General features: G+C 42.2%; 2 protein-coding genes across 5 annotated transcripts; both read left to right on the forward strand.

Annotated features, from left to right (window-relative positions):
* On the forward strand, positions 1 to 3,892 carry ccdc59 (coiled-coil domain containing 59). Its single transcript, XM_050036668.1, has 4 exons — positions 1 to 240; positions 622 to 985; positions 3,295 to 3,403; positions 3,511 to 3,892. The coding sequence occupies exons 1-4, from the start codon at positions 93 to 95 to the stop codon at positions 3,676 to 3,678; spliced, it is 789 nt and encodes a 262-aa protein (XP_049892625.1). The 5' UTR covers positions 1 to 92; the 3' UTR covers positions 3,679 to 3,892.
* Positions 3,893 to 5,331: 1,439 nt separating this feature from the next.
* Positions 5,332 to 27,324, forward strand: cracr2ab (calcium release activated channel regulator 2Ab). Of its 4 annotated transcripts, none has more exons than XM_050036659.1 (18): positions 5,332 to 5,668; positions 6,412 to 6,787; positions 9,706 to 9,817; positions 10,551 to 10,740; positions 10,871 to 11,017; positions 15,091 to 15,181; positions 17,056 to 17,151; positions 17,597 to 17,784; positions 19,519 to 19,590; positions 19,814 to 19,862; positions 19,972 to 20,054; positions 20,333 to 21,002; positions 22,890 to 23,028; positions 23,521 to 23,602; positions 24,071 to 24,185; positions 24,382 to 24,483; positions 24,637 to 24,713; positions 26,570 to 27,324. In XM_050036659.1, exons 2-18 carry the CDS (start codon positions 6,635 to 6,637, stop codon positions 26,655 to 26,657), a joined length of 2,454 nt encoding a protein of 817 aa, XP_049892616.1. In that variant the 5' UTR covers positions 5,332 to 5,668; positions 6,412 to 6,634; the 3' UTR covers positions 26,658 to 27,324. The 4 variants fall into 4 exon arrangements, with proteins under 4 accessions (XP_049892616.1, XP_049892619.1, XP_049892620.1 ...); XM_050036662.1 differs by having other exon boundaries at positions 22,893 to 23,028; XM_050036663.1 differs by having other exon boundaries at positions 20,426 to 21,002.
* Positions 27,325 to 27,413: the final 89 nt, after the last annotated feature.

Below are 27,413 nucleotides of genomic sequence, written 5' to 3' on the forward strand. Positions count from 1 at the left end.
CACACGTCATCACCCCGCGTCCTACAGCATGCAGTCTGAAGCCCGCATGAGCGTTGTAAACATTTCACTTTCCCTGGCAAGTTTTAGCTCAAATGGCACCGACAGATCAGAAAATGAAGAATAAAAAGTTTGCAGCTAAAGGTGGCAACTGGAAGAAATCACAAAATAACGCTCCGGGTGTCAAGAAGAAGAGGAAATGGGTCCCCGAGCACAAAACATACGAGGGCAGTGTTAAGGAAGGTACGTTTCTGCTAAACGCAGCTAAAAGCTACTCTGTAAAAGTAGTAAGAAACAGTAGTTAGATAATTTATGGGAATTTGGTGTATTTACGTTGCTGTATAGGAAGAGAAAGACAGCCAACAATGGGGCGCAGCCTGTCCATACATCAGTGTAGTTTGCTTCTTAGATAGCCATGACGCCAAACTCAATCAAGAAATCTTTCAATTTAAGCTGTAACTTCTAAGTGACAAACTTTGGTCTAAGCTAAAATCTTTTTAAAGATATTTTACAAAGTGGATAGGTCTTCTAATTAATTCGGCTCATAAAGGTCCGCCAAACAACCCTTTGTTTAAATAAAATATCAACTTGATGTTTCATGGTGTGCCTGTCTTCTACCCTCAGGTCAGGGGTTTGCTATAAAGAGGAAGCAGAAAGTCAAACATGAGTACAACAAGCTGCTGCGGAGAGAGAGGAAGAAGAACCCTGAGTCCAAAGCCATGTACAAGGAGGAGTACCCAGAACACCTCAGGCATCTGTACATGGCCGAGGCAGAGAAACTGAAGAACGAGGCCTGGACCAACAGACTGAACAGGAGTAAACTGAGAATTAAAGGGCAGGAGAAGGGTGGAGAGACAGCAGAACATGATGCTGCTGCTGCACACCAGAGTGAAGCTGCTGATCCAGATCCAGAAGTTACTGGTGGATCTGTGCAGACAGATTCAGCCACTGGGAACCCTGAACCAGCAGCAGCCTCAGAGAAAGACAGGTGAGAAACATCTGGACTGCTGAGCTCCGCAGAGACAGAGCTCTGCTGTTATTACTTTACAAGGTGTCTTAATTATTTGTTGTTCATTTAAACAAATAATATTCCTATTATTAATATCATTCGACTGACCATCAGTCACTTGAATGTGCGGTACTCCATCACTGCAGCTTCTGTCAGCTGTCAACAAGCTGTCATCTGTTTGCAGCCCAGTCAATGTGACTTATCGTCAATAGCGAGATTACAATGATTGAAAAAATATTAAGAGCAAAGGAACATAGTGTGTACAGAGGCAAAAACAGAATAAAAAAACACATGAAACACAAAATACTACAAATAAAAAAGTACTCATCAGCTGTTTAAAGGGAAAGCTTGCCTTTAAAAATATGTTTTAAAGCAATGATTTAAAAACAGGCAGGTCTAATCTCCTCTTTTGTTTTGTTTTCAGTTAAATCTTTGTTAACACCATATTTGTGACATTGACATGTCAGTTACAACAGTAGGGCTGCAACGATTAGTCGACTAATCGATGACTAATCGACTATTACTATAATGGGTGACTATTTTAGTAGTCGACTAATCGGTTTGAGTCGTTTTTCACAGAAAATTTCTATAAAAGTACCCCAAAATACTAGGGCCGTAACGGTACATGTATTTGTGTCGAACCATTCGGTACGCGACTTTCGGTTCGGCACGACCCTGTACCGAATTATTGGGCGCAGGATATTATTTTCTTTTATTTTGTTTTAATTTAATTCCGTTTTTGCGAGCCGAACCATTTAAAATATCTAGTTCCCCGACGGACATAATTGAGTGACGGACCGAGTCTGACCGTAAATCTCCGCCTTCACTTTGTGCAGTGCATTCTCGCATTTTGACAACATGGCAAGTGAGCCTGACGAACCTGAAGACCCACCCGCAAATTTTTGGGGTTTGGGCGAGACAGACCGACATTTTTCAACATTTTAACACATTTTTCGATGAAATGATTAGTCGACTAATCGAAGAAATAATCGACAGATTAGTCGACAATGAAAATAATCGTTAGTGGCAGCCCTACATGCTAACGCATCTAAAGCGACACCACCCGAGTTTGAACGTTAACCGGCACGACTAGAAAAAGCAATCTGGTGCAAACTACGATATCGTCGTCGTTTAAAAAGAAAGAGCGTTTCCCTGACCATCGCGCTAAAGAAATAACCAACGCCACTGGAGTTGAGTAAAATTGTTTAAGCTGCACTTTAGATATAAGCATGTTTTGTTTACTGCACTTTAACAAAGTGGGAAAGCTAAGTAAGTTCCTAGTAAAACTGAATCTGAGCAGGCTTTAAAGCTGACCAGCTGCACTATACTTTTTATTTTAATTGAGTAAAATTGTTTAAGCAGAAATTTATATTTCTATTTTTCATTCAAAAAATGTGTTAAAAAAACAGCGGGAGGTACATACCGAACCGTGATATTTGTGTACCATTACACCCCTACAAAATACTTTTATTGCAGCTTCTTACGTTCAGATATTGGCAGCTTTACACACTCTCCCATGACGGTGAACAAAAACCCTTTGGCGTGAGTATGAAACAAGACATTAGATGACATAATCTTGGGGTTTGGGAGAAACAGACCGACATTTTTCAACATTTTAACACATTTTTCGATAAAATGGTTAGTCGACTAATCGAAGAAATAATCGACAGATTAGTCGACAATGAAAATAATCATTAGTTGCAGCCCTATACAACAGCATAATAAAATGACTGGGGGAAAAAAATAGCTAGTGAAACAGAAGCCCCTTTTACACAGGAATTGTGTAAATTTACAGGAAAGCCCAATCAGTCTTCTTTCAGCATTAACGGTATAAAAACCTCGGATCAACTCGCCAATCTGGCTCTGTGTGTCTAAACGCTCGCAGCTTGCCGGCAAAACGGCCCAACATTAACGGAAAATCTGGCAGTGTAAAAGGGGCTAAAAACTGCTTGGGTAAATACACATTCTTACAGCCTGAAGGATCAGTGTATCTATTGATAATTATTCCAGTCCAATGTCGTCTTTATGAGTCTTGTATAGAGTCCATTTTTCCCATTTTCTTTCTAGCTGTGCTTCTTGTAGCCTCCGTATGTGTCTATCTCTCCATTTAAAAGATTCAGAATCAGATCCGTCCATGAGAATTCCCTCTAGAGTCGCGAATTAGTGGTTGAATGATGGATCTTCCACATATTATCACAATCTTCGTCTGAAATGTATTCCTCCTTTGTTGATGTGAAAGCAGATTGAGAAACACAGAGTAATGCTGCCTTCATGATATTCTCTTTCAGTCTCCCAATAAGCAACCGCATGAGGAAAAAACTGCTGAAGAAGACGTCCTACCAGAAGACAAAAGAGGACTTTGAGGCAGTCAAAGAAAAACGAAAAAAGAAGAAAGAGGTGACGCGTTTTTATTATTGTTAAATGACTTCAAATGAAGCTGCAGTCTGAATTCCCACTGACAGGTTGTCTTCTTCTTCTGCATGTATTTCTTTGTGTGATCCCAGGAGTACCTGAAGAACAAGCAGCAGAGAGAAGAAGCCATCCAGAGGTACAAACAGAAAAAGACGGAGACGTTTCAGATGCTGAGCAAAAAGACAAAGAAAGGACAGCCCAACCTGAACCTCCAAATGGAGTATTTGCTTCAGAAGATCACCAAAGGAACTGAGAAATGACTCGGAGCTGATACTGGAGGATTCATGGGAGATCGGTGGACCTTGTCTTAATGTGACCTGAGGACGATCAGGACTCTGCTTTGCGTTATAAGTAGAGCGGGAATCTGAAACCAATGTTCCTCTTTTCCTCTGTATTATGGTGTATTTTACTCAGACCACAAGATGGCATTGTAGGACATGAAGAGATGGAAACATGTGAGACATTTTTAATCAATAAATGATTTAGCTTCCTGTAAAGAGCTGTTGATTTCAAATGGCCAACACATCCGGGTTGTAGCTGATTACCATGAAACACAATAATCACTCAGTGATCAGTTATTGAGCAACACTCAACTACACTGCTCAGAAATGAAGCTTAATGGTCACAGTCTAACACCAGGTCAGTCAAACGTCAAGGAAAATAATCTGTCCATTTAGGAAACGCAAGTGATTATGAATCCGTTTCAGCTGCTTTGGTGCAAATGAAAGTGACAACAGGTGCTCACTACTGGTAGCATGAAGCGGTACCTGCAGCCCCGTCAGGTTGCCTAGGTAGTCCAGCTTTTCATCCATAGGAGTGGCCGCAAGAAAGCTTGCTGTGTTTCTGAGCATGGAGGAGATATCAGGAGGCCTGCTGTTACACAAGGAGAGCTGGATAGGGCCGTAGAAGGGCATCAACCCAGCAGCAGGACCAGTATCTGCTCCTGTTGGCTCATGTTTCTGACCACACTGTCAGAAACAGACTCCATGAGGGTGGCATGAGGGCCTGACGTCCTCTAGTAGGACCCGTGCTCACAGCCCAGCACCGTGCAGCTCAACTGGCACTCGCCAGAGAACACCAGAATCAGCAGGTCCGCCAATGATGCATTAGTGAGTCTGGTCTAGCCTGTAACATCATCCAGCATGATTGGTTTGGTGGTGGGTCAGTGATGGTCTGAGGAGGCATATCCTTGGAGGGTCGCACAGACCATGTCATAGCCAACGGTACCTTGACTGCTGTCAGGATGAAGTCCTCAAAGCAAGTGTCAGACCTTACGCTGGTTCAGTGGGCCTTGAGTTCCTCCTGGTTCAGTGGGCCTTGGGTTCCTCCTGGTGCAGTGGGCCCTGGGTCCCTCCTGGTGCAGTGGGCCCTGGGTCCCTCCTGGTGCAGTGGGCCCTTGGTTCCTCCTGCTGCAGTTGGCCCTGGGTTCCTCCAGGTGCAGGACAATGCCTGGCCTCATGTGGCTAGAGTGTGTAGGCAGTTCCTGGAAGACGAAGGTACTGATGCCCTTGACCGGCCCTATCGTTGTATGTATCTGTGCATCTGACCCCGCCAAGTATCGCCCCACCGACTGTCCAGGAGGTCACGGATGTCCTGATCCAGGTCTGGAAGGAGATCCCCCTGGACAGCATCCGTTGACTCATCAGGAGGATGCCCAGACATTGCTGGGAGTGCATACAGACACGCAGGGGTCATGATTTTGAATCCAGCTCTCAGTGGGTTGATCATTTTGGTTTCCGTTGACCGTTGTTACATCATTTTGTTCTCAACAAATTCTACAATGTACATCAGTAAAGATTTTCAACTTGAATAATGTGACACAAGAGTTTTGAGTAGTGTATTTTTGCTTTTAATAACCCTTAAAGACTACTGATTTCACTTTGGCAACACCAAGCTGCCACTTCTAGTAATAAAACCCCGTTAATAACACATCAACATTCAAGACACCAGTGGTCTTGAGTCAGCTGTCGTCATAGTTACCGGCGATATGAGCATTATGTACATGCAGCCCTCTCTAAGAGACCTCCAGCCCCTTTCTCTCCCTCTCTCACTGTGGGTGCAGCGTGTGGACGCGGGCTGAAAAGCCTCCGGGCCGCTTCCTCATGACATCACATGGTTGCAGAATGACTTCTCTAGCATTCATCTGTGAGGCAAGACTTCCTAAACACAGAGCGCGGCTGCTGCTGTGTTGATACCGAGAGCAGGGGGGGATAAAAGGCTTCAGTTTCTGGTGCTGATCATTTGTAGAAGGTAAGAAGTTTGCTTCTGTTTAAGGTTTATTCAAAGAAGTGATTTGTAGTTGAGTGTGATGTGTGTTGAAGCTGGGTGGGAGCGGAAAGAGAGAAGTTTTGTGGTTGTGAAGAGGCCCAGTGCTTTTCTTGTCCTTCATCTTTAATACTTAGAAGAGTTGTTGATGGTAATGTGCTGCAGAGGGGAACAAACTTGTGGTATCTGTCTTCAGAAAGTCATTTGAGGATACTAAGAGAAGGTATTTATTGTCTAATTTGCAGATTTTAAACATGTTTTGTTTGCTGCAAAGCTGAAATTCAGCTTTTCCATCTTAGAAGTCGACACATCTTGACTTTAAAATCGCAGACCTGCCTCTCACATTTCTCTCGCTCTTTCCAGTGCAAACAAGAGTGCACTTTAAAACCGCATTTGAGTCATGAAGCTATGACCAAACAAGAAACCGCTGTTTGGAGGGGGGGCTGCATTTCAGCTCTGAATTCAGCTGTGACTCTGCCTCTTGGTAATGGCTCCCGCTGCAGTCTTGCAGGCATTACGCTGTCATGTGTTCTGTATGGCAGGGTATTAAGATAATCCTTTACACTGTGTTTACATACCTTTTATGAGCTGCGTGTCCAGGGCTTATTAGAAAAAGGGAAGTACTGTATGAGTCGTAACAAGTGCGGCACTGTTGCATTAATGTAATCATCACTTGTGTAACCACTAGTTTTCTTAAAAAATTTCACTCTGTTTCACAAACTTCACAGGAGCCTGCAACTAATTTCGAGTGCTCTCATAAGCCACAAAGTTATCAGCGGTCTCATCATCTGATGTTACTTCCTGTCTCTGTCGTCATGGCGACTGTAAGAGCCCCAGAGCGCTGGAGACAGCAGGGCCAGTGAGGAGGCCTGATGTGTGATTCCACTCCTGGGTGCAGCTGAGATACATGCGACTCACACGCCGTGCTGCTCCTTGAAAAGAGTCCCGGACATGGAGGAGGAGGGCAGGGTGAACGGCTTCACACTGAGCCCAGAGAGGAGGTGCTCAGACTGGGGTCGCATCTCCCTGCTGGACAAGACCAAGGAGTTCTTCCAGACCTGCGATGTGGAGAGCAAAGGCTTCATTACCCGCACCGATATGAGGGTTAGAGGAGCAGGCTGTGTGTGTGTGTGTGTGTGTGTGTGTGTGTGTGTGTGTGTTGTTAAAGTGTGTGTATTGTAGAGTACCTCAAGTTAAGAGCACATCTGTAAAGTGTGCACACTGTTGTCATGAAGGGATATAGATGCCATGAATTTAGAGCTGCAATTTAGGATTAGTTTCTTAAAGATTAATCCAATGAATGATAATTAATTTATGAATTATTTGGTCTTTTAAAGGGTCAGAAATTGCTTGAAAAGTGCTTTCTTTTAAAAAACAAAATAAAATAACGGACATTTTAGAGCAGATTTTGGACATTTTGATACTGATATTTATTTCAGATATATCTAATAATAATAATAATAATAATAATGAAAAACATAATGAAAAGCAGTTGTCAGTGTATAGTTGGTTTGACACTCAAAAAGGAGTGGGAGGAGATATAAACTTATTAAATCCATGCCCTTCACCATAAGTCATTGAGTGAAATGAGACAGACAGCGTCCTTATATAGATTTAGAGACATTTATAGATTTAAAGACATTTTTACAGAAGAGGGTTCGGGCCGGGCATAAAGTAAAAAAAAAGATGTGAGAATGATTTTTATTTTATTTCATTTTATTTTGCATTACAAAAATAAAGGTGAGACATCAAGAATAAAGTCAAACTCTCAGTGTAACTGCCAGGCATGAGAAAAAATAAACCAGTAGAGGGAAAATTCTTCTTCTTATTATTATTATTTTTATTTTGCATTTTGAGAATGAAGTTAAAGTATGCTGAAATCTCGAGAATTAAAAAAAAAAATGTCTGAAGTCCAAGTAAATCAAAATAAATATGTGTAATGACCACTATAAAAATGTGTTGTCAGACACCAAGCCAAATTTGAATGATCAAAAAAGGTTATAAAGTTATGTTTCAAAATCATGAAAAAATAGGCAGTTTTCTCTGAAGCCACGCCCACTCCTGGGGAAATCTGCATTCTCTTTTGATTGTAGCACGACAATGGATGCTCCATCCAGCAACTTTATTGGACTTGTACAGCCATACATGTTAGAGCCGCCAGAGCCAGAATTGAATTCGGAGCCGTAGGACACTGACCTGCCCAAAAATCAGCCTAGCATGTTGGAAATTTATAATGTGTTAAGATGTAAATATTAGATTTTACCTTACCCCGTCTTAAATGTTAAGATTTATTCTCGACATTTCAACTTTATTCTCACCAATTCAGCTTTATTTTCGATATTTAAACTTTTTTTCTCAACATTAAACTTTTTTTCTCAACATTAAACTTTTTTCTTGACATTTAAAGTTTTTTCTTGACATTTTAACTTTTTCTCAACATTAAACTTTTTTCTTGATAGTTCAACTTTATTCTTGATATTTCAACTTTATTCTCACTAATTCAACTTTTTTCTCGACATTTAAAGTTTTTTCTCAACATTAAACTTTTTTCTCGACATTTTAACTTTTTTCTCAACATTAAACTTTTTTCTCGACATTTCAACTTCATTCTCGGCATTTCAACTTTTTCTCAACATTCAACTTTTTTCCCGACATTGCAACGTTTTTCTCGACATTTCAACTTTTTTTCTCGACATTTCAACTTTATTCTATACAATATTCTGAATTTATTCTCAACATTTATCCTCGACATTCTGACTTTATTCCCAAATAAAAGAATAAATTAAAAAATCTTCCTCCTTCAATTCATTTTAATCTTTTGCCTGGCACTAACACTGAAAGTGTGAATTCATTCTCAACATTTTGATTTTATTTTCGAAATGCAAAATAAAAAAACATCCCTCCTCTAATCTTTTTCCTTCATGCCCATCCATAAACTCTTCTGCCCATTTATCCCTGCTATATTTTCTAATTTTTTTTCCCATTGAATTTTCTGTCAATCGATTAAATTATTATTATTATTTTTTGGCTTTATTGCCTTTAATGACAGGACAGAAGGTGAAATGGGGAGACAGAGGGAGAGTGGGGACTGACATGCAGCAAAGGGCCCTGAGCTGGATTCAAGCCTGCGGCCGCTGCAGCAAGACAATGCCTCTGTACATGGGGCGCCGGCACTATCCACTACGCTACCATCGCCCCAATTGATTAAATATTAATGGACCATTTGTTTCCACGCCAGGTTATTTTATATAAGTACAAATATGTTTTGTTAGAGGTTTGTTTTCACAGTCACACTCACTCTTTAAAGTCTCACATTCTTCCATTTAAAATGCATCGATGCTCTGCGAATGCATTAAGCCTGCACTAAGAAGAACAAAAGGTCGAGGGGACACGCTTTTACCTGTAGCATAATTTAGTGTCCCGTGGCGCTGTAATGACGGTGAATGGTAAGCGGGAAACACTTAGTGTCACGGTTGCCGTTTTTTCACGTTATATCACCATTGTTAAAGAAGCACTTCACCCACTCAGTGCAGTGGAACAGCCGGTGAAGTGGCAGAGGAGCACCATTGATGGAAATGTTTATGAGTATAGTTTCACCTCACACACACACACAAACACATGATTTTACTGGCAGGAATAATACACACCAGCCTCTTCAAAGTGCTAACAATGTCCAAGCTGTGTTGTCAGTTAATTAGGACAGGGCCCTTGTGAGCATCATGCCTTTTGTTGCTGTTGTTTTGTGTTGAGGGTTTCCAAGAAAAGCTTTGTTCAGTGACACATAAAACAGCCACATCGTGCCTGTGTTTATTCTGCACGAGGTGTGCGCCAGTTACAATAACAGAGCAGGATATGGCAGCTCAGATTTTATATATATGACGTTTCTTGATTCAGATTCCAGTGCAATACTTTAAACTGTTTCTAATCTGAGTCCATAGTCAACTGTGTTTCATGTTTTGTATCGCTGATAGCTCAGTGCGAGAGCTTTTTTAATGTCCTGTGTGTTTATGTTTTCCCGACAGAGGCTCCACAGAGAGCTGCCTCTGTCTGCAGAGGAGCTGGAGGATGTGTTTGACTCTCTGGACACAGATCGCACCGGTTACCTCACGCTGGAGGCATTCTCCTCTGGATTCAGTAGGTCTCCCGTCTGCAGAGGCCTTCAGCTCAGTCCATACAGCTTACTTTGCCCTAAAGTTTAAATTAAATTGAAAATGGTGTCATCAATTGTCAGGAAAGTAACTCAGATAATTGCTTTCATGGAAAATAGTATGCGTGTTATGGTATTCATTTTGAATTTGAAGTGGACACGTTTTCCTCACATATACAACATGCTAATGTCTTTAGCATAAGCCTATGGCATTTAACATTGTATAAATTAGCTCAGTGGCTAGCAGACTTTTCCTCTACTCATATGAAGCCAGGGACAACAGCAACATTATACTTCTTCAACATTATACTGCGTCTTATACTAAACACGTTTTCCCAAACAAATAAAACATGCTAACGTTATTAGCACAAGCCTATGGCATTTTACATTGAATAAATTAGCCTAGCGACGAGCAGAGATTTCCTCTACCCACATTTTATGGGGGCTTTATTGTCTCCACAATTTATTGTTTCTTATCTGTGAAATTAAAGTAAATAAAAGCTCTGTTTCCACTGAGGGAAATGGTTTCAGCTTACAAAAATAAACAGGAGGTCTGCGTCGCTGCATCACGTTTTTCTGGGGAGGTGCACGTCAGGCTATGACGTAGGGTGTGGTGTCAGTTTGATGCAGAAGTACAAATCCTGCTTAAAGTTAATGTCCACATGCTGCTGAGGTGTTGATGTAAAAATGCTGCTACCACCTGCTGTGGGTGTGTCTCAGGTCAGTTCCTGCATGGCCGGAGGATCTCAGTGGCCGATGACCAAAACCAGACCCCTGGCACTGTCTTCAGGGCCAAGGAAGCTCTTTATCAGAGCCAGTGGGAAGCCAAGCTGTCAGGAGTTGAGGACGAGGAGGAGGGGCACTTCTGTATGCTGATGGAAAGCCTGGGGGCCAGTAACGTGTTTGAGGAGTGAGTATAATCACTGCAAACCCTTATATTTTGGGGTGTTTTCAAACATGTTTAGTATGGATTATGGCAGTTACACATTACGTTTTCATGAGACACCCTCTTTGTGTCGTCTCCTTTTCCTTCTCTCCAGTCCAGGCGAGGTGCGCAGCCTTTGGGCGCAGCTTCGACGAGACGAGCCTCACCTCCTGTCCAATTTTGAGGAGTTCCTGGCCAGGGTCACCCACCAGATCAAAGAGGCCCACCAGGAGAGGAAAGAGATGGAGAGCGCCCTCCAAAGGTAGTAACACGGGACACATATTCACTCGTAACTAAAAAAAAAAAGACTGTATTCCCTCCAGATGTGGTGTTTCACTCTTGTGTAAGAGTTTTCTTCCCTCGTAGTGTGAGAGATGGGATATGAGGAGGACAAGATGCAGTGAGGGAGTAAATAGAGAAGGAAAACATGAACATATGGTTCGCAGGAAAGAGAGTCAAACGCAGGGATTAAAGAAATGTGGTGTTTATTTACTGTGCGGATCACGGGTCAGAAAGGCCACATTTCTCAATTGGTTCCCACACTTTAAACGTTTAAGCACCGTACTCTATGGATCACAGAAGGCATATGTTCTTTTCTCTGTCATTAGCCACCTAAAGAATCTGTGACATAACTGTGAATGTACATGTGAGTGTGTGTGTGTGTGTGTGTGTGTGTGTGTGTGTGTGTTTATGTTACTACCCCACGCTGGGCCCGCAGCCTGAGAGCGTTTGCATGGATTTACCTGTAATTCTCTATAGAACAACCTCTTTATCCGTGTCAAATGACCGCTAATCTGGAGGCACGCTCGGAAGTCTGACCACCTTCTGCTGCTGTGGAAATCCACTGATGCTGTGCCAGAGGAGACATGAGAAGCATTCAGCAAAATAAATATTGCAAAACATATAGGGCTGTGATTAATTACTCTAAAGTAATCGCATACATCGACTTTTGCTGTTAAAGTATTTCTAAAAATTTCAATTCAAATTGATTTTGGCAGATGTGTCGTAGTAAAGCTGCTGGTTTTTTGGACACAAATGTCCCCCTGTCCTCTACCACCAAAAGTAGTTTGTGTGTGAACGTCTGGTCGAGCGTGGCTTGACGAAGCTAGCTGCTAGCGCTAGCATCAGATCCTGTGCAAGCTCGGACCTCCAGGTTCGCTGCTAAATCCTTTGTGTTGAGGTGATGTTTCAGGCTTGAAGTCCTCCGATGGTACGAAAATTCCTTACTGCAGGAACTGCAGAAATCGGTGCTTCTATCAATGGTTCAACTTCCATCTGGGCGTTTTTTAAATGTTTCATGTTTCAAGCAGCATCGTCTCGTCTGCCACTGTGGCCCTCAGTGATCGACCGGGTCAAAGGGCATGTTATTTTGACAGTCCTAAAAGAACATCATGGTTTGGCTCTGCATTCATACAGGAGGTGAACAGCAGCCGTGAAAGTCCGAAGTTCGTAGGACACATCCACCACCGCTCCCACCCACCCTATAGGGACTTTTCACCTCCTTATATTACATCGTTACCGGTAGCATTTTAACCTGACGCCGTCCAATTGCGTATCAAATCACCACAACCTGTGCCGTCCTGCTGATAGGCAGTGTATCATAACACAGACAGGTTATGTCTGGCTGCTTTACAAGGTGACGCAACCTGGTGGCGGAAAGTGGCTGTTAGCGTCAGGTGTCGCTGACAAAACAGCGGTATTCGACAACTTCTGAATGACAGTGGGCTGGTCTAGAGCCAGTGTTTATCTGTTTGTCCGTTCTTGGCTACTCATGTTTCTACAGTAGCCCAGAAAAAGACATGGCCGTAGTTAGCAGCCAGTCTGCAATAAACAGAACAGTGTAGGACAAACACTGATTTGTAGCATGAAACTGCTTCATCCAGAGTTTTTACTGGAGAGGAAGAGAGAGAGAGAGAGAGAGAGATAATTCAGCTTCTAGTAAAAACCTCCTGAACGTCTGGATCTTAAAGGTTCAGTGTGAAAGACTTCCTGACATATACCAGTGAGGAGTGCAGATTGCGACCGGCTGACACTTAACCCAGTTAGAATTCCCTCAGTGTTCATTCAGGGTCCGACATTAACGGTTGCCCGAATGCCCAGGGCAAGTGAAAATAGCCGGCGGGCCAGCAGACCCTGCGCAGACATGCCTGATCGGGCAAGCAGCACGACTCGGACACACACATACCGGACAGCCTCTCAGTCCTTACCTGCTAACGTTAGCTCATGTACAACACAGGTACCACACAGAAACTTTTACAAAGATTCTCTGTGAAGGAAGACGGTTCACTCTGCTCTGCCGCCAGGAACAAACTGGGAGGCAAAGATGCTCTCTGAGGAAGAGGGCTCACTTTGCTGTAGGGTTCACCAAAACGTTTTTTGTTTTTTTTCTTTTAATAAATTGAACACACATTAAAGAACATACAAGATCCTGTAGAGAATTAATACATATAATACAATACGATAATCATTGTCAAATTAAATGAAGGAAGAGGATTTTTTTAAAGGCAAATTAAATATTGGGGATTTATGTAAAAATATACATAGAGACATATAAATAATTACATAGTTAAAGATATGTAGGCTATGTTAGGTGAATACTCCTGTCAGTGACCCTGACCACTGGCATTGGCAAAAGAACTGGAGTTGGTCCCCAGACGCTGCACTGCGGCTGCCCACTGCTGCCAGTGTATACAGAAGGATGGGTCAAACGCAGAGGTCAAATGTATGTAATGTGCTGAGAAAGGACAATAAAGAATCTTCTTCTAATAATAATTTCTTAATAACTAGGAGATAACAAAAGAATAAAGAGATTTCAAAGACTTAAAAAAATAAGGGACATGAATCCAAACAACAAGAAACGAGATATATCCCCAGTCATGCACACCCAGTTTTAATAAACTCAGTGCTGTTTTTCAACACATATATTGTTTTGTCTTCATTCAATGTAGTTAGCACATATTGTTATTGCGCCACTATTTTGGCCTTGGTGCCCCACATTTTGGCCGTGATGCCCCAATAAATTTGTATTTATCAAAGGCCAAAGTGGCCTTGCCCTAAAAATATCTTAACTCCAGGCCTGTAATCGTGTATTTCCTCTCCTGTTTCTGTCCTCGGAGGGGCCAGTTACAGTGTGCTGCTTTTTTATATGCTGCTGCCTCCATTGGCTGAGTGTCTCTGCTGACGTAAGATATAAGTCATGAGCAAAAATATGCACCACACAGCCAGAAAAAGAACCTCTTAGGCAGGGCAAGTAAGAATTTAGATGGGGCAAGCAGAATTGAGAAGTACTTGCCCGGCAGGGCAAGTAGGAAAAAACCTTAACGTCGGACCCTGTCATTGTTCAGGAGGTTTTTTTTACGGGGAGCTGAATTATCCACAGAGGTCTCTTCCTCTCCAAAATAAACAGACTGGGTGATTTAAACCGGTAAAAACACTGACTAAAGCAGTTTCGCGTTAAAAAAACATCAGCGTTTTCCCGATGTTCTTGTCGAAGAGGGGCTGCTAACTGCAGTGGCTGATGTGAAAATGTGAATGCCCGATTTAGAGTGGACCTTTAAGTTTTCAAAGAAATACGGTGAGCATACATTAGCAGGTGCTGGGCTAGCGGCCTGTCTGCTACGAGCCAAACAGCATCGGATAAACACTGAATTTGTAATGTAAAAACAGCTTTGTTCAGTGTTTCTACTGGTTTTAATCACCAAGTCAGTTTGCTTGGGAGACGAAGAGAACCTCATGAACAACGAATACTGAATAAATCCTAACTGGGAGTTCGGGCTCGGCACATAGAAGTTGCAGCCAATCTGCAACCCTCACCACTAGAGTTTCGCCTGCTGAGATGCTGATAAATGAGGGTCAGCGGCATTGTATGCAGTGGAAGAACTCCTTTGGTGGTATCTGTATAACTTTAAGGGACCTGGTATTGGTGCTTGTGCTGTAATTCTTTAAACAATACCCAGCCCCAGTGTACACAGTACACAATCAGTATAATTTCAGCAGTTTGTAAAACATGCACAGTTTCCCATGGCACCGCGTGGTACTTTGTAACAGCTTGTTATTCCTCCAGACTTCACTAATTGGCTGTTTGGGTCTTAGCAATTGTCAGAGGCAATTTAAATACTGCTCAGTACTCTTTTAAAAATGAAGCTCAGCTGCTGTGCGTCTGCAGGTCTGTGTGCTCGAGTGTTTACATGTAATTACAGATACAGCCTTAAGCTCAGCCCAGACAACAGTGCTGTTCTGTTCCTGGATGTTATATTATGTCACACTGCATCTCTTTTTAATCACTTCACCTTTCAACCTTTGTAACTGTGATGTCTATTTTGTTCCTCTGTGCAGGAAGGCTGCGACACATGACAATGAGATCCGGTATCTATATGAAGAGATGGAGGCGCAGATCAAAAACGAGAAGGACAGGCTGTTACTGAAGGTACATGAGCTCAAACACAAATGAAACTGACCAGGGCATCACCTCTTTAAGCAACAAAATAACAGCTGTTGGAAAAAAAAAATATCTTTATCTATATCTTTATTTTTTTTTTCAATGTAATTTTTGTGAGGTATGTAAATTTCCCCTCCACTCAGTTTTATTGTTTCTTCACTTGCATGTCTGACCCTCACTGTGCAGAATTTGCATCTCTGGAGGGGATCTTGATCATGTGCCCACTACTTAACCATTTGACTTTTAAAGGGACAGTTCACTCTAAAATAAAAAACACGGGGTTTTCCTTCTTACCTGAGTGAGTTGTTGAGTGTTGGACGTATCAGCTGTAGAGATGTCTGCCTTCTCTCTGATATCATGGAACTAGAACGCCACTCAGCTTTCATGCGTTTTAAAAACTCAACAGTAATGTCTCTTTTTAGAAATCATGACCCGATTACTCAAGATAATCCACAAACTTTGTTGTGAGCAGTTTCATGTTGGGACTATTACAGAGCAGAAGGAAGTGTGCATCATTTATACTTGTGTGGTGGTGTGTCTGTGTCACTCTGCAGTTACACCTCCAAAACACTAGTCAGCCGTGGAGGTTTCTGTGAAGTGCTGTAAAGTTTAGTTGATTCAAAACACACATTAAACACACATTAAACATGGCTTAATAGAGACAGTTTCAAACACAAGTACACAAATTGGCTTCACTATAACTCGCAGCATTCACAGACAATGTGAAGACACTTGTCTTTATCTGGACACATTTTCCCCACAAATACAACATGCTAATGTTTTTAGCACAAGCCTATGGCATTTTACATTGTATATATTAGCCTAGTGGCTAGCGGACTTTCCCTCTACTCATATGAAGCCAGGGACAACAGCAACATGTAACAAAGGTAACGTTACAAAATTTGGCTCCATTACAACTCACAAGGTTCACTGACAAAACAACTGTCTTATACTAAACACATTTTCCAAACAAATATAACATGCTAATGTTATTAGCACAAGCCTATGGCATTTTACATTGTATAAATTAGCCTAGTGGCTAGCGGACTTTTCCTCTACTCATATGAAACCAGGGACAACAGCAACATTTAACAAAAGTAATGTTACAAAATTTGGCTCCGTTACAATTCACAAGGTTCACTGACAAAACAACTGTCTTATACTAAACACGTTTTCCAAACACATATAACATGCTAACGTTATTAGCACAAGCCTATGGCATTTTACATTGTATAAATTAACCTAGCAACTAGCGGAAATTTCCACTTATTGTTTCTTATCTGTGAAATTAAAGTAAATAAAAGCTACGTTTCCACTGAGGGAAACAGTTTCAGCTTACAGACATAGACAGGAGGTCTGCGTCACCGCCACGTGTAGTTACATTTCTGGGGAGGTGCACATCAGGCTACAGCGTAGGGTAAGGCGTCCATGCGAAACATAAGTATAAATCCCGAGTGGTCTTTCATTGTGACCGTCCTGAGGTACACCTGTGTAGTAATGACGCTGTTTAATCAGTATGTTGATATGCGACAACTGTCAGGTGGATGAATTATTTTTGAAAATGAGAGGCGCTCACTAACAGATTTTAACAAATTTGTGATACATCTACTGACTCCATAAAAAAAAATCTTAGATCTTTAACTTAAATCTGTGAAAAACAGGAGCAAAAACAAAAGTGTTCTGTTAAGTGTACTTCCATTATATTGCAGAGAACGCAGACATCTCTATAGCTGATATCTCCAACACTCTGCAACTCACACCAAAACAATCTAAAGTGATACTTAACTCTGCAGATTAGAGGAAAAATATGCATTTTTGAGTTTGCTGTGAACTGTCCCTTTAATCTTTCCTTGTTTTCTAAGGACTCTGAGCGTCTTCATTTGCGCAGCCAGGACCTGGAGTTTCAGCTGTCTGCAAAGGAAAAAGAGCTGGAACATCTTTTCCAAAAGCAGAAAAGGGTGAGACATATTCAACATCTGTCATGACTTAAGTAAAGTTACAACAACACCCCCCCCCACACACACACACAACATGTAAGATATTAAACATTTCTTTGAATTATTGCCCCTAAATTTAATTAAGATGTGGCTTGGTGCAACTGCTGCAGGACAAAATACAAGTTTGGTGGAAAACAAAAAGTCAAACTGTCAAAACAATTGACAAACATATCACAACACAGTGTTAAAAACGTGGAAAGACAGATCCATCTATGTTGAGAAGAAATTCAGAATATGTGTGACTGTGGTAAAGTCAAGAGTATTAATCCTTCCCTCGAGTTAACAAGTGATGCAGGGAGGGGTTTAAACAGCAGCAATACAGCTCCCTCTCCCCTGCACATACTTTAAATACCCTCACCCAGCATTAGCGCATTTCATTCCTGCGAATATTCCCCTCTCCCTCCAGTTAGAGCTCCAGTGCCAGGAGCTGGACAGCGAGAAGCAGGAGAGCCACGTGGAGAACGTCAAGCTGAAGATGACCAACGACGAGCTGTCCCGAGCGCTGGAGAGCACCAGCCAGGAGCTGGGGCTGGCCCAGGAGCAGCTGGCCATGCTGCAGGAGCAGGCCGCCCGGCTGCAACAGGAGAAAGAGATGTGGGTATACACACCTGTTACACATGTTGGACTTATATGACTACAGAGACAAACTCATTTGTGCCTGTACTAAATATGGAGAGTTTGTAATAGATACGGTTTGTTCATATGGGAGCACCCACAAAACATCACATACTTTTGGGCCGAGGGGGAAAACAAATTACGTCCACTTAAGGTGTTTGTTTTTGCTACTGACAGGCTCCGATTGTTGCCGCAAGTGTCTGACAAGATTATAGAAAGGATCCCTACAGAGACAGACCCTTATGCTAAAACAGCCCGAAAATTGCTATCATCAAACCCACCAGACTCCATTTAAATAAACAGTAATTGTATCGTCATAAAAAACACCTAATTCAAAGTCAATGGAGACAAAATAAAGCTCTCTTACACCTTTTCCACCAACATGGAACTGGTCCCATTTCGGTTCTCGCACCTAGCTTTGAACCGTTCAGAGCATTTTGACCAAAATTAATTTTGGCACCTGAAAAGTTGGTTCTCCGCTGGAACCAAAAAGTAGCAGGTTTTCCATGACCTTAAGTGCGAATTGTGACGACATCATTGGGCACGTCATATTCTACAAGTTGGAAAAAGATGATGGAGAAGTCAAGTGAGAAATCATCAGAAAGAGCATGCATTGGTTTCATTATTAGCTGGTCCATGCTTGTTTTTTGGATAAAAACAAATACCTGTAATAGCAGGATTAAAGCTCGCAGGTAATTAATGCAATCCACCATCTTGCTCCTACCATTTACTTCCATTGTGCAACATGCAACGCCCTCTGTTGATTACAATTGTTGCCCTCAAAACTAGTGAAACCCAGGCTAGTTCACTAGACAAAAATCGTTTCCACCAAGCAGTAAAGTACGGTACAGTTTGGTTCGTTATGCTTTTTTTCCGTTTCCACTGTGAAAAGTTGTGGATGGTACCAATGGAACCGTTCTGTACCGTCCCCATTTTTGGTCCCCCCTCTGTTGGGGTACCTAGCACACAGATCTGGTACTAAAAGGTGGAGCTGTGAACACTGCAGTCTGTGAGTGGATCTTCAAGCGTTTAAAAATATCTATTCATTTTGACTGGATTATGTGAACTGCGTTTATTCTCATCCCGACTTCAGTGTTTCCCACAGGATTTTGGGAAACAAATTTTTTTCCGGGGGGGGGGGAAAGAAAATTTTGAACATTGTAAATTGAAATGAATTTGTATACAAAATGTACAGAAAGGTAAAATCATCAAGTTTTGAAAAAGTATTGCAATTTAATTTTGTCTTTAATGTTATTATCTTATATTAACTTTGTAATATGATTATCTTATATAATGTTATTACTATCCTAAAACATTCTCCAGGTCCTCTGTAACTCTGCAGGACTTATTTCCACCCTGCCCAGCAGCAGTACCGTGGCGAACGGTCCCTAACTGCGGGGAGAACAGAGCAGGCTTTAAATTTAAATGGAGTCTGATGGGTTTGGCAATGGGGATTTTGGGGCTGTTTTTGGTTCACCAAAGAGGATCTGACACTTTATCCGAACAGCATTAAAAGTTGTGAGCCTCCAAGGACCTGTAGTTCCTGAGGTTGCTTAATATCATTATAGCACATCATCAAAACAAAGGCTACCGGCAGCGAGTAACGTTAGTGCTGCTATGCTGTCTCGAAACGTGCATTGAATTTACTGAAACATGCTCGTCGATTACATCATACCGTTACTAACTGACTGTATCTACTCTGTCTTGTTTCAGGGAAATGTACAGAATCACTGAGGGACTGCAGCGAGAGAAGCAAAGTCTCATGAAGCAGCTCGACCTCCTCAGGTACAATCAGGATATCGCATGAGCTCATGTCAAACTTGGGTCGTAGTTTGCTTTAATCTTTTTGGCTTCAGTTTAAGTCCTACTTGGCAAAGCTCACAAATCTGGCAGCAAAGTCAGTTAAAGGATTTGCAAAAACTTTGGTCCTTTTTAAGCTTTTTCAGTGTGTTGTGTTCCCACAGCAGATTGCATCTTTCTCATTAATTTCAATTTTCAATCCTTCCAGAGAGATGAACAAGCATTTAAAAGATGAGCGAGACATATGCTGCGGTGTAGTGAGTATACATTCTTATCTAATTGCACTGCAGCAGCATCTATCACGGCATTGTCTGATTGACAGAGCACCTCTGTAACACAAACATACATCCCCTTTGTTTGAATAAGCCTCGGACTTCACTCAGAAAGAAGCAGAAGCAGAGGACGGGCCTCGCCGATATATTTGATGACACCAGCCAGCCTGCCAAAAGGTGATTCATTTATCTTCCAAATAACACAAATCATCCGTCAGAGTGTTTCCTGTGTGACAGAGAAGAATGTCCGCCTCAGTGTGATGTAAAAATCATGTGTCAAAGGAGGAAAAACAGAGGATATCTGATTCTATACACTGACAACAATCAACTGAATCAACTTTTTTGTTTAGATGAGACTAAAATCAGAAACATTTGAGTGCTTTGGCCTCCAGATTTTCATCTCAGCCAAGTGGATTGACCCGGTATATCCTCTGTTTCTCCTCTGTTTTCTAAAGAGCCCCACTGTTGGTGGATGGGTCCTACCAGTCTCTGGAGGCCTTGCCTATAGAGCACCTTCAAATCGTGTTTGTTGCTTCCTCCTCCTGTAGTGAGGATGACACCACCACCATCACCTCCTCCTCCACCACCACTGTTAAAGCCCCTGCGTGCCAACAACGCCCTGCAGCAAAGAAAAACTCCGGCTTAGCCAACGGTTATGCCAACCCCGCTCCACCTAAAGTGCAGGATGTGAAGGTGAAGGCCAAAAAAACACAAGGCAAGATGGCCGCCGCTAAGCGGGTGACGGGGAAAGACAGAGAGAGAACGAAGAAAGTGGAAATTGAGAAGAAGACAGGAGTGGAGGACGACGTCTTGGACTCACCTCCGGATGGATGGCCCCTCCGTCGCGTCATCTCCATCGAGGAGGACCACCTGCCCCACCTGCTCCAAGGAGGACCTCAGCCTTTAATGCACCAGCTCAGTGAGGAGGAAGACGAGGTGGACGATGAGGAAGACGAAGCTCAGAGTGACATTGAGACAAGTGTTGTCATGGTAGCAGACCGGTCGGCCACCCAACCCTCTAGTCACGTCTCTGAGGCTCCTGCGGCAAGGAAATCCCGCTTTACACGTGCAAAAAAGACGCCCTTGTCTCCAAGAGGACAGCCTGTCGGGAAGGAGACCCAGCAAGTATGTCCACAGTTTTGGAGCTTCAGATTTGTTTTGATCTTAAAGACAACCTATTATGTTTATTTTCAGGTTCATACTATTATGGGTTTTTTGGGTTTCTGCTAGAACACGTAAAAATACTTTAATGTTCCAAAAACACTTTTCCTCATTCTGTCTTTGCTAAAAACACCCGTATTCATTCTCAGTCTAAGATGCTCCATTTTAGCACCTGTCTCTTTAACCGCCCCCTCCCAAAAAAGTCCAGTCTGCTCTGATTGGGTCTTCCACACCTGCACTCTTGGCGTCTCTACGCCATCATTATAGCCAGGGAATGACTAACAGAGTATAGCAACACTTTCTACCATGAAAAATAACCTATAAAAGCTTGTAAATACAGACATATTCAAACAGGATCCTGATCCGAAATCGGGAATATATCAACATCTGCAGTCAAAATGAAATGTTTCCCTAAGGTTAGCATGTAGCTACATGTAGCAGTGAGAATGACTTTCTACAGTAAAAAACACCAATAAAACCAGAAAAAAACGCAGAAATCTGATCTGAAATCTGGGAAAAATTAACAACATTGGCAAGCAGGACTACATGTTTCCCTGACGTTAGCATATAGCTACATGTAGCAGTGTCCTTGCAACTGAGAAATGACAGTAACAGAATGCATTTTCTACTGTGAGAAATCAACAATCAAAGCTTTTTAACGGAAACTTTTACAACCAGACATATTCCAGCCATAGTATGATCTGAAATTGTGGACAAATTAACAACATTGGCAAGCAAGATTACATGTTTCCCAGCTGTTAGCATGTAGCTACATGTAGCAATGTGCTTGCAGCCGGGGGAATAACTGTAATTTAGTATACCGGCATTTTCTACCATGAAAAAGCTTCTTCCAAAAGAAGAAAATGATCCACAATCAGGGAGAAATTAACAACATCAGCAGCTGAGATTACATGGTTTCCATTAGCAGGTAAATTTAGCAGTGTACTTGCGGCAAGTAAATAACTGTAACAGAATACAGTGGCATAATTTCAGCAATAGAAAAAAACATCAATAAAACCATCTAAACCAAAATATTAACAACCAGACATCTTCCAGCAGAAATCTGATTTGAAATAACAGCATTGGCAAGCAAGATTACATGTTTCCTTGATGTTAGCATGTAGCTACATGTAGCAGTGTACTTGCATTCGGGAAATAATTGCAATGGAGTATAGTGATATTTTCTTTTGTGAACATTTAGAATAAAGGCTTCTTAACCAAAATCTTGACAACTTAACATGCTCCAGCAGGAATATGATCTGAAATCAGGGCAATAACATGGCAAGTGGAGATTACATGTTTCCTTGACGATAGCATGTAGCTACATGTAGCAGTGTCCTCCCCGCTGGGAAATGAAGGTAACAGAATGCATTTTCTACCATGAGAAATCATCAATCAACCAAGACATGTTCCAGCAGGAATATGATCTGAAATTGGGGACAAACTAACAACAACCACAACCAAGTTTACATGTTTCCCTGATGTTAGCATGTAGCTACATGTAGCAGCGTAGGCTACGTAGTGTAAACACTTGCAGCAGCATGTGTGGAGCAGATGACCATATAAAGAAATGTGTGACAAGCTGACATCTCCAAGTAGACAAAACATTAGAAACAGAGTACTCACAATGACACCGGAGGTTTTTGCTCACAGGGATTACTTTTACAAACATTTACATCATTTTTTAAAACTTTGAACTTTCATTTATTCTCAACATCAGACACTGTAACATTGTATAAATGACAGAATGGATCCCCTTCAATAAGATATGTTACTATCTGCAGAGTTAATGAACCAGATGCACATTAATTTCTTGTATCTCTGTCTTTTCCGGTGTTTAATCTGCTTTAGAAGACAAAAGAAGAAGCCCTGTTCGCCCCAGACCGCCTGTTTAAAGTTGTCCTGGTCGGCAACTCAAGTGTAGGCAAGACATCTCTGCTACGCTCGTTCTGTGAGGGCCGTTTCCACCCTTCCACTACTGCTACTGTGGGTGAGAAGAGAAACATTATAATAATATGGTGTGCTGCATGTGTCAGAGGCTGTTTTGAACAAATCTGAATGGCGTGTGTGTGTTTGTGGATGCTAACACAGGAGATCGGAGGGCGACTTAGCATCACATGAGAGGGCTTGTGAAGTCACACTGCCTGTCTAAGAGCCCTGGCACACATTGTACTGCAGATTATGTCACTTGTGATGATTTTTTCTCCTTGCTTTCATCTTTCCCAATCCTCACTCCAGCCTTGTTATCTCCACTTTGTCCCCCCCCGTTTTCACACGCAGTCAGTATCACGCCTCGCTGGACCCCCTAGTGGCTGTTTCTGTCTCTGTTGCTCTGTTAAAAACAATGAATATGATTACATTTAAATCAAATATGAGAGATGTAGCCACATATTTTATCAGTATCACAGAGGGAAGTGCGAAGGAATTATGAATTTATCCTGGTTATATTATATTGTATTAATCTTTGCTGTTTCTTTATCAGGTATTGACTACAGTGTGAAGACACTCACCCTGGACAACATGCAGGTAGCCATGCAGCTTTGGGACACGGCAGGACAAGAGAGGTGAGTTTCTTTTTATGTTTTTAGATACAAAACAAGTGAGGTCAAAAGGTGTTGGACCTAAACTGAAACTTGGATTTGCAAGTCCACTCAGAAATTAGTCAAAATCAATATAAAATAGTCCCAGCTGATACTCCCGCCTCCCTCCAAAGTCCCATCCCCCATATTGTTTACCAATTGCTACATACCAAAAGACAGAGTGTGAGCAATATGATGTCTTAGGGCTCCTGTGGAACTTCGCCTACTTTGGGCAAGAAACAAGTCTTGGGTGCTTCGGTGCAATAGACAAACAAGAAAGGACAGCAAAGGAGATACCCACACACCAATGCAACTGGGCTGAGCTCAATGCAAAAAATAGTTTATTTATTTAAGACATCCGTGCACAAACAGAAGGGTGCTCAAAGTGGAAAAAATTCTGAAGAGTGAATAAAAACAGCAGCAAATGTTTCGGTTCGACTGTCGTCGACACAGGTACCGCAGCATAACCAAGCAGTTCTTTCGCAAGGCGGACGGCGTGGTGGTGATGTACGACGTCACAGTGGAGGAGAGCTTCAAGGCCGTGCGACCCTGGCTCACCAATGTCCAGGTCTGACCTTTGACTCCTGCAACTCGTTTTCTTCATGTATAGAGTTGGACGAATGAAAGTCTTCCCAAAATGTTGCACTTTCCCTTCAAGTCTTCGATGAGTTTTTATTTTGTGTTTCTATTTTGTATTATAGCAGACATTTTAACTCGTCTCGGGTGTTTTCATGGCTATGTTCCTTACTGATATTCTTTTTCAGGAGGCAGCGGGAGAAGGGATCCCCATCCTCCTGCTGGGCAACAAAATGGACATGGACGGAGACAGGGAGGTGTCGTTCAAAGAAGCTGAGCAGCTGGCTTATGTGAGTTCAGCTCAGAGCTTGTGGATCATTTTATTTCACTCAGAATCATAACTCTGTTTTGATCCCAGCACGAAGATGCAGTTTTTAAAACTTCTTCACATAACATCTGTGTGTCTTTGTTGGGTTTTTTTTTGACTCTGTGTGCCTGAGCAGGAAAACAAGGTGATGTTCTTTGAGGTCAGTGCCTACACCGCCAAGAATGTGACAGAGTCCCTGACACACCTGGCCAGGTAAGATGTGAATCAAATGGGTGTGTAGAATAACAAGGAACACATTATATAGACACGCCATCCGTTTTGTTTCTTCGAGGTCATTTTGAGTCTCTGCCTGGGCCCTATTTCAGGAAGTAGCATTCGTGAGAAAAACTCTGAGTATGTTAAGCCTGAGATGAGGGAAAGTTTTGCATTCCACAAAGCCAGTTTCAGTCAGTTACCATAGCAACACACTCTGTGAAGCAAACCTGCTGGCTGGCAGGTTTGCCTCATCTAAGCCTGAGGGTGTGTGGACGTGGGCAAATTATTGAGAGGCTGTTACATAACAAGAAGGTGATTAGACCTCGTTTGGATGTCTTATCGCTCCTGGAGGAGTGTCTATATCCTCCTGAGACTCTGTGTCCTCATATGAGGACGTCACATTTTGGGTTTCCCGCACCTTTTACTTCATTCTGCTTAACCTGGACCTGTTGTCCTCGTTCATGGACACTTTTGTGCCATCTAGTGGTAGTAAGAGCACAATACACTAATCCATGTAAAAACAAGATGGCAGCCATCTCTGCCAAGTCAGTCTGCAGCCGACCCTGACACAAAGGTGGACAAGGTCCAAAATCTGATCAGATTTTATGGTTGAAACTTGTTTATTTATGATGAACAATGTTTGTAGTTTGATATGGCAACAAATTTGACCAATTTTAGCAACAGCTACAAGATAAGACGCTGTTAATTAGGAAGTATTCGTCTTAGGACTTAATCATCGTCTTGTTTGACAATGTTGGGACCAATTAGGTGCGACAGACTGTCTCTACAGACAAAAGGACATTCCTTGCTTGGAGTATGAAACAAGGACAATTCATCCAGAGTTACAAAATGAACAATGCTCAGACATTGAAATTAACTGCTTTATACTTTATTACACACTGTGACTATTAAAAATAAACCCAGCGTCCTCATGAGGACTTTTTTTTTTTTTCTAAAACTACTTCCTGTTCAAAGACGATGTTTCATGATCAGGTTCTACTGATCCCAAACAGCTCGCAGACATTAAAAATGTGTACCAAACAGGAGCTGAGGTGTCAGGAGGACATGAAAGATACCGTTTCACCTCACACTCTATCATTTATTTAAAAAATCTGTTCCACCCAGATATATCAGATAGTAGACATCGTGGATTTGCATTATCATTGGAGCAATTTTTATGTATTACCCTCCGATTTCGAGATCGCAGATACAAGCAGCCGAAATGAGCTTCCTCCGTGAGGTGGCTGGGCTCAGCCTTAGAGATAGGGTAAAGAGTTCGGACATCCGGAGGGAGCTCGGAGTAGAGCCGCTGCTCCTTCATGTCAAAAGGGGTCAGTTGAGGTGGTTCTGGCATCTGATCAGGATCCTCCTGGACACCTCCTGTTAGAGGTGTTCCAGGCACATCCCACTGGTAGGAGGCCCCGGGGCAGACCCAGGACACACTGGAGGGATTACATATCTCATCTGGCCTGGGGACGCCTTGGGGTCCCCCAGGAGGAGCTGGAAAGCGTTGTAGAAGAGAGGGACGTCTGGGGTGCTTTGCTCTGCCTGCTGCCCCCGGGACCCGGCCCAGATAAGTGGATGAAAGTGCATGGATGTTCTTGAACCGAAAACTAGGGCCCTGGTCGCTATGTGTCTCCTTGAGTGACATAGCAGGTGAAGGACAGAAGGGGGCCCCGAGACTACGGGCCATTCATGAGACACGCTGCACACCAGTCATCAGATGCATGATAAAGTCACAGAGGAGCACATGGCCTGCTGCGTTTACAACCTTTTGTCAAGAGATTGATCTATAGTTGTCACACCTCTGGCTCATGCCGTGTTCTTATGTCTGTGTCTCTGTCTTTCCTCAGAGTGCTAATGGAGCAGGAGGACAGGGTGAGAGACACAACTGTCATTCTGAGTGCTCAGCCCATAAAGAAGAAAGCCTGCTGCAAGTGAAAGTGTACACTCAATTCGTCTAGTTCAAGATCACGTTTTGCAGTGTTTAAAGACAACAGTGAAATAATTCTTGGACTTTATCATTTTGGCCCGGACGTGCACGAAATGTTGAAGTCGACAGGAAGGACTGTGTCCCGCGTGTGAACGTGAAACCTACTGTAAAGTTTAAATGATGAGGCTCAGAGGAAGGGCTGAAGTAAAACTAAGGTGCTGCACCATTTCCTGTAAATAATGCTGTGTTGCCAAATCACAGTAGTGCTGTCCATACGATTTAAAATTAAACCTACTCTGTATTATAATTACTTAAATAGCCTTCACCCAAGAGAGGAATCGTAAATATAAAGTAGCTTTTTTGATAACTAAATGCTAGCTTTCTGTAATTAATTCTCTCTGGTGCAGTATATGTTAATGTAGTTATATTTTATGTTGAAGATAAAAACTGTTTCAATGAAAAATCATGAGAGAAAAATGTGATTCTTTGACATTTTATTCATCATCATCATCTTGTTTTTCACATTCCTTGTTTGTCCGATCAAAACAGAGTGTCCCATGACGTATTGCATCTGTGTTTGTTCCTGTTCTGAGGCATTGTTCTGTTTTATTCTGGTACCAAAGTACATTTGTTCTGAATTATCCTCAATTAAAGAAATAAAGAAATTACATTTCACGTCCTTCTGGAATCAATGAAGCAAAACAAACGTTAACATGCAAGTAATAAATAACAAAGTAAAACACAACTGATTACTGCACCCTCTA

The sequence above is a fragment of the Epinephelus moara genome, chromosome 23, assembly GCF_006386435.1.
Source record: "Epinephelus moara isolate mb chromosome 23, YSFRI_EMoa_1.0, whole genome shotgun sequence".
Taxonomy (NCBI): domain Eukaryota; kingdom Metazoa; phylum Chordata; class Actinopteri; order Perciformes; family Serranidae; genus Epinephelus; species Epinephelus moara.

What these genes read in the sequence shown, in the direction of transcription:
- ccdc59 (XM_050036668.1), top strand. Translation starts at nt 93, where the DNA reads ATGGCACCGACAGATCAGAAAATGAAGAATAAAAAGTTTGCAGCTAAA. An exon ending in CGAGGGCAGTGTTAAGGAAG is followed by an intron (nt 241 to 621) that starts GTACGTTTCTGC and finishes TTCTACCCTCAG; the next exon opens with GTCAGGGGTTTGCTATAAAG. An exon ending in AACGAAAAAAGAAGAAAGAG is followed by an intron (nt 3,404 to 3,510) that starts GTGACGCGTTTT and finishes GTGTGATCCCAG; the next exon opens with GAGTACCTGAAGAACAAGCA.
- cracr2ab (XM_050036659.1), top strand. Translation starts at nt 6,635, where the DNA reads ATGGAGGAGGAGGGCAGGGTGAACGGCTTCACACTGAGCCCAGAGAGG. An exon ending in TTCCACTACTGCTACTGTGG is followed by an intron (nt 23,029 to 23,520) that starts GTGAGAAGAGAA and finishes TTTCTTTATCAG; the next exon opens with GTATTGACTACAGTGTGAAG. An exon ending in GACACGGCAGGACAAGAGAG is followed by an intron (nt 23,603 to 24,070) that starts GTGAGTTTCTTT and finishes TCGTCGACACAG; the next exon opens with GTACCGCAGCATAACCAAGC.